This window comes from Neolamprologus multifasciatus, chromosome 14 (genome assembly GCF_963576455.1).
Source record: "Neolamprologus multifasciatus chromosome 14, fNeoMul1.2, whole genome shotgun sequence".
NCBI classification, from domain to species: Eukaryota; Metazoa; Chordata; class Actinopteri; order Cichliformes; family Cichlidae; genus Neolamprologus; species Neolamprologus multifasciatus.
The window spans coordinates 37,466,959-37,472,958 of NC_140452.1; the positions used below are offsets into that span (position 1 = coordinate 37,466,959).

Sequence of the window (6,000 nt, forward strand, 5' to 3'; positions counted from 1 at the left end):
ATCTTTTTGCCACACCTTTGTGTTTTTTACACAAATGTAACAGATTGCACGTCAGTGTGAGTGCAGATCACATGTTTTGCGACTGCGAGCCTGCACAGCTGCGGGCCATTATCTTACATATTTAGGTTTTTGAATTTAAATATGAATTTCTAAGATTTAATTGGAGTGTGTAAAACTTCCCCCTTCTCCAAAATAAAAACGTCCAGCTAAGCTTTTGTAGAATGAAGTCAGGTTTCCATTACAAACCGCACACTTTTTACCAATGAAAGATTTTCTATTTGAATGACATTTTTAGACCCAATTGAAGCATTTTTTGAAAAAGTGAATGTATAAAATGTATAAATATGCAGCCTTTATTTTTGTAGTTGAAATCTTTGGTTTGGGCTGGGTGTGCAGGTACCACTGGCTGCTGTTGTTGATAAATTCTTCTGTGGAGGAAACCTGAGCCAAGTAGTGGTTTAATACTGGGCATACAAACAGAGAGACAAAAATGTTGAAAATACAGTGATAATATTCAAGTGGCACAACAGAGGAATGAGGTTTCAATATTTCTCTTCTCTCCTCACACGCTGTTTGCTTTTAAGTCGATATGAACAATGCATCAGCACAATTTTCCGTTTGAAGTTCACGCCAGTAACGAGGCAAACATTTTTCTGAGGGTCACAAAACTCTCTGTGCTACTGAGCTACTCTGCACTGCTCCAGTTCATCCATTAATCTAGAGAATGCCAGCACCTGATGACCATCTCATGTGAACCTCGGCCCGTAGAGACTTAAACATGTTTAGCTCCATGACAGCCGAGCTCAGACTTTATTAAAGATTTGTGCACGAGACTCCACAACAGGGTCAAAGCCTCAGCAGTAAATTAGGCTGACACACTGTACAGTGAACATCGCTGCAGTAAAAATACAGCTGAGAGTGCAGCTCTGAAAGGCTGAAATCTTCATTTCGATTTGAAACACAGAACTGTTAACAAAAAAAAATCAAGTCAAAGTGATACATCGTTAACATGGGAGACTCGTACAGAGTCGCTGCGGCTGTTTCTGCTTCTGTTCCTGCCTCAAACCTCGATGCAGCTCTCCGTGTGCTTCGTAGTTTACAACTATTACTGCTGCTTCAAATGCTTTTGTTTGACTCCACAAAGTCAGACAAAGTGACATTTTCTAACTACAGTTTAGTTTTCAGATCATTTCTAATAGTTGGAAATACTTCTGTACTTCTGTAAGGCAGAGTATGCTAGTGGGAAACCTGTTGCTGCGGTCTCCTAGCCTCAGGGCTGCACACTGTGGACGTGAGCCTGTAAACATAGAGAAACCACTCTCTCAGCCATGAAACTGGAGAGGTGGCATCCAGTGTAAACGGACGGAGACCTTTGTGAAAGCTAATAAAGATAAGATCTGACAAAGAAACAGCTACAAGCTTTTTTTCTTTTCTCTTTTTTGTACAGTGTGAATCTCGGCCTTTCACTAGTTCTGTTTAACTGATGAGCACAAGCCAGCAGCACATGCATGAGCCTGTTTCTGTCTCACACACGAGGACTATTCCGCACATATTTCTGCCCGTTATAACATTTCGATAGACTGTAAATAAATACATGAAAACAAATCCATGGCACCAAATATGTTTTCAGCATCTAAAGGTTTTATTTAAACGTGTGAATCCTGAAGGGAGTCTGGTTTGTTCCTGCTGCTCACAGGGAGAAATGATCATCTAAATGAATCTGCTTGGAAAATATCAAAGTGCACTGACAGACAAAGAAGTGATGGCTGTGCAGCAAAGCAAGCAAGAAACAGGGGAAACAAACTGCACACAAATACAGACGAGCTGCTCGTTTAACTGCAAAGCTTCACTTTTACTTGTCTTGCAAGCAGGAAAACTGTTTGGCCGAAGGCCTCGCAGAAGAAAGTCGTGAAACTTGGCAGCCATCTTAAAGCACCAATCGTTTTGAACCTTTGCATTTTGAAATGAAAATATCATGCAGGTCAAATCTGATTTTTAATAAAACAATTAAAGGTTCTGCCACAAAATACGGTTTTTAATGTTCCCCTGTGGGAAACACTGCAACAACCGTCTATGCTGGTGTGGCGTTCTCTGACACGTTTAACTCCATGTCTCCTGTTTATGATGCCCACGCTATCAGCATCAGTGTTGTTCACATATTTCCCAGAGGTCTGCAGAAAGACTGCAGAGTCTGAAGCAGCAAATACCAAAAGCCTAAGACGCTAAAAACAGCGTGTGTGTGGAGATGTGCTAACTGTGTGAGGCAGATGTAACACATTTCAATCTGCCGCCATTTTGTGTCAACAGCTCTGAACCATGAAGGCCCGGCATCAGTGCTCAACACGACCTCAACAACCAACAACGTTAGCTGATGAGGACGTAAAGAAAACATGGAAAAAAACCACCTTCCACTGCTTCTAATCAGCTGACAGCATTTAAACCTCAATGCAAACAAACAAAAACTCCTCAAAATAAAATAAGCAAATACTGATGCATGGAAACAATACAGCAAATTTAATCTACGTCATTGTTTAGTGTAAAATGCAAAATCACAGCAGCTTGCATATTTCTTATAAAGCTGGGCTCCCAATAATATTTTAAAACAATCAAAAAACTGAACATGAAAAGCTTTCGAACCAGCCTCCATTCAACACAAATATTATAAAATATATGAAGTGAACCATCATTTTGAAATATTTTAAATAGTATGTAGTATCATTAACGAATTACTTTGAAGCTGGTGTGTGAAAACTTCCAAGCACAGGCCAGTGTTTGTAAAGAAAATGTGAAAGTCAGCTTTCTTAATAATGTTAAAGTAATAATAATAATAATAATAATAATAATAATAATAATAATAATAATAACAGCCAGTCAAAAAAAGTCAGCATGCACATGTTCTGAAATAAATAAATATCAATAAAAACAAGTAAATAAAAAGCTAGACTTGTCATTCAGCCTGGCTGTCTCTCTGTCTCTCTCTCTCTGACTGTCAGTTTCAGCGCTTCCTTGTCACATTTCTCTGTGGATTGAGTCCAGTGGGTTAATTACAGTGGGTTGATTCCCCCACAGAGTATCACGCTCTGGATGACACAGCATCGCTCTCCCCTCTTGAAACAAACAGCACTATTTACAAGTCGGTCGGCAGCGCGGACGCTTCTCTACTGTACCTCACGCAGTCAGCTATCATCTGCTTAAATCCATCTCCGCGCACAGCAGCTCGGTCCTCGGCCTGCGAACAGCGGGGTTCCTCCCCTTCCCACCGCGGCTGCACGTGCTTTTAGAAGATAACTGCTCGTCTCGAGCGCTGTCCTGACGGCTGCAGCGGCGGCGGCTGTCCGCTGGGAAGTGCCGCTCGGTTCGGCTGCCTTAGTGCCTTTCAGCTTCTCTATCGACAAGCCGCGTTCTGCGCCTGTGCAGTGCGCACTTTGAGCTCTGAGGGGGGATCTCAGTGGGTTATTTTCTTGGAAACACACACACACACACACACACACTGCAACAAGAGCTTTGCTACAGTGCTACACGCAGTTGCTCAGTCGGTGTGTGAACGCAGCAGGGAGAAAGTGATTCGTTGCCCACTGCTCCTCTCACCGGGTCAGCCTTACAGCTGTGGTGTAGAAACGATGCCCTCCTCTGAGCCTTGCTATCTTGGTAGCATTCCCAACACCACCAGACTATAATGTGCATTATTATTATTGCGTTTTCATTTGAATGCATGTCCGGTAATTATCTGGTAATTGCTGTATCAACCCTCGTCATTGGGTCACCAGGCCGGGCTGAACCTATGCTGACTAAAGTGAGGCTTTAATGTAAAACAAGTACAACCAGTGAACAAGACAATATTCATAAAATATTCTAGAAGATAACCCAGCCTTCACTCGCCTCCACGGGGCTTGGTGGGTGACCCTGACTCCCCTTCCACGATAACCCACCTCATGAACCAGGGTAGCCCCCAAAACACTGTTCCCCGCCCGACATGAAGCCACGAAATTATTCAAAATACATTCTAACAACTTGTGCATGTAACCACCAATATAGAGCTTTGTAACATACAATGAGTGTCAAGGCCGCGGTGGGTTTCTATTAACAGCCTCATAGCGGTTTAATGGAGCGCTCGCATTACTTGTGCCACTGCAGACGTTGTGATTAATCACTTGCAAATATGCACTGGCCCAAACCAGCGATTACCTATCAGGAATCCTGGATTATTCATAACATTTAATTATTTATTTTGATCAGCATGTATATAATAAACGCTGAATGAATGTTTTATCGAGACCACGAGTAGATCGTGCCTACTCAAATAACTGAAAAGACATTTTGAAAGAAAATAAAATCCTCGTAAATTCTACGTTTAACAAGTATAAATACATGGATTAAATTAAATTTAAAAAAAATGAAAACTTTACGCATTAAATGGGTTTAAATGACTCTTCCATCTCCATAAAGACCCGAATGTAAAACCACTTGAGAATAATGTTTAGGAAAATGAGGTAGTGTTTCAGTGTGTGTGTGTGTGTGTGTGTGTGTGTGCGGTAATAACCCAGCAGCAGCAGCAGCAGCAGGCATCCTTCTGCGCACTGCCACATGCAGCAGGGCTGACGCGGAGGCCGCGCTGGGTCTGCAGGTGAAATATACGCTGTGGCTTCGCGTTAAATGACGCGTGAATCTGCAGCGCGTCTATAAATCAGATGCCAGCGTGACTTATATGTCTGCTTGGTGACACGAGCGCATGAACGGCCCCGGTTGTCACTCAGCTGTGTGTGTGTTTGCAGCTCTGCTCCGCTGCCTTTCCAAGCAGGCTGATAGCGCTGCTGACAGACTTTCTCCAACTCCTGAAGAGCGGAGAGTGAGCTGCTTTATTCTCCAACCTCAAACTATTAACTTGACGCACATTCTCACCCTGCCTCACTCACTATAAACACCACCGTTTAAGCTCAATTTAACCCGAATAAATACATTTCTCTGTCTTTTTATTTTTTACCTTGTACCTTGAGTTTGCATTAAACTATCAGAAGTAAAAGAAACGCCCAAGAAGTGTTTGTCTGTCTCCACCACAGAAACTGCAAAAGCCTTCATTACGACGTAGCCGCGTTTATCTCCGCATACGCCCTTATTGTGTCACAGCCAATTAGCCAATCAGTTCAATTAAGCAGAAAGCAATTAGACTAAAGCCTGAACCCTTTCAAACCATATAAATGTGCGCGTTGTACTCTCAGGAGAAGCGTGAACCTCGTGTAGCGCGGCTCGATCAATATCAGAGAGTTTGGAAATTCACAAGACTTTAAATATTTAAGTGCGTGAAAAACTTGCGTGAAAGTGTTTAAGTGTTTTCACAAGTAACTTAAAAAAAATGTCGTGTTCAAATACTAAAATAACTGCATTTGTACTTTTTGACGGGCTTTAGTTTGACACAGACGCAGCACACTGAACTGTAAAAAGTCCAATAACAGTTCATAACACAAAAAACTGCTTATTTTGTTATTTGGCGAGCTTCTTACCTCCCGTCCTCCTCTCTGCGCGGCCTGACCTTTGTACTCCTTCAGCCTGCTCTCCAGTCTTCAGTTCTCCCTGCGCCACACTCGTGCAGCACCTCTGCATCTGCTGCAATCAAAGAACTTCAGTGTTTTCTTCTTTAATAGATGTATATAGCGGCAGATTAGAGCTGGCCTTCTTGGAAGGGAATTAAACCTCCACGGACTCCCACTGTCACGTGATTGGAGCAGAAGGAGGTTTCGGCTGTAGTCAGTCTGACACCAGCGTTGGACTGGGAAATATGACTTCCAATTGGTGATCACTGATGGGAGGCAAACACCACCATTCGATTCATGTTCTGTGAATTATTTTACGACATTATTTCGCTCCTTTTGCGCTACTTGTTACTAAGCAACACAACTAACACTCATTCTGCAGACCCCCAGCCAAACGAACTGCATGCAGGGATATTTATGTGCTAATTATCGTCCACAAACCATTAATCTTTAAATCAGGTGACTGTGAATG

At 42.5% G+C, this 6,000-nt stretch overlaps 1 protein-coding gene across 3 annotated transcripts in view; it reads right to left on the reverse strand.

Annotated features, from left to right (window-relative positions):
* The window catches only part of tbx4 (T-box transcription factor 4), a 31,493-nt gene extending 25,711 nt beyond the window's left edge, over nt 1-5,782 (reverse strand). Inside the window, exon 1 of one of the 3 annotated variants that reach the window (XM_085130636.1) lies at nt 5,499-5,782. In XM_085130636.1, coding sequence (XP_084986762.1) covers nt 5,499-5,598 — 100 coding nt within the window. In that variant the 5' untranslated portion in view covers nt 5,599-5,782. Of the gene's footprint in view, nt 1-3,167; nt 4,041-5,498 lie in introns of those variants that run through there. The other 2 variants (XM_085130638.1, XM_085130639.1) reach the window with 2 other exon arrangements.
* Between the last annotated feature and the right edge of the window lie 218 nt (nt 5,783-6,000).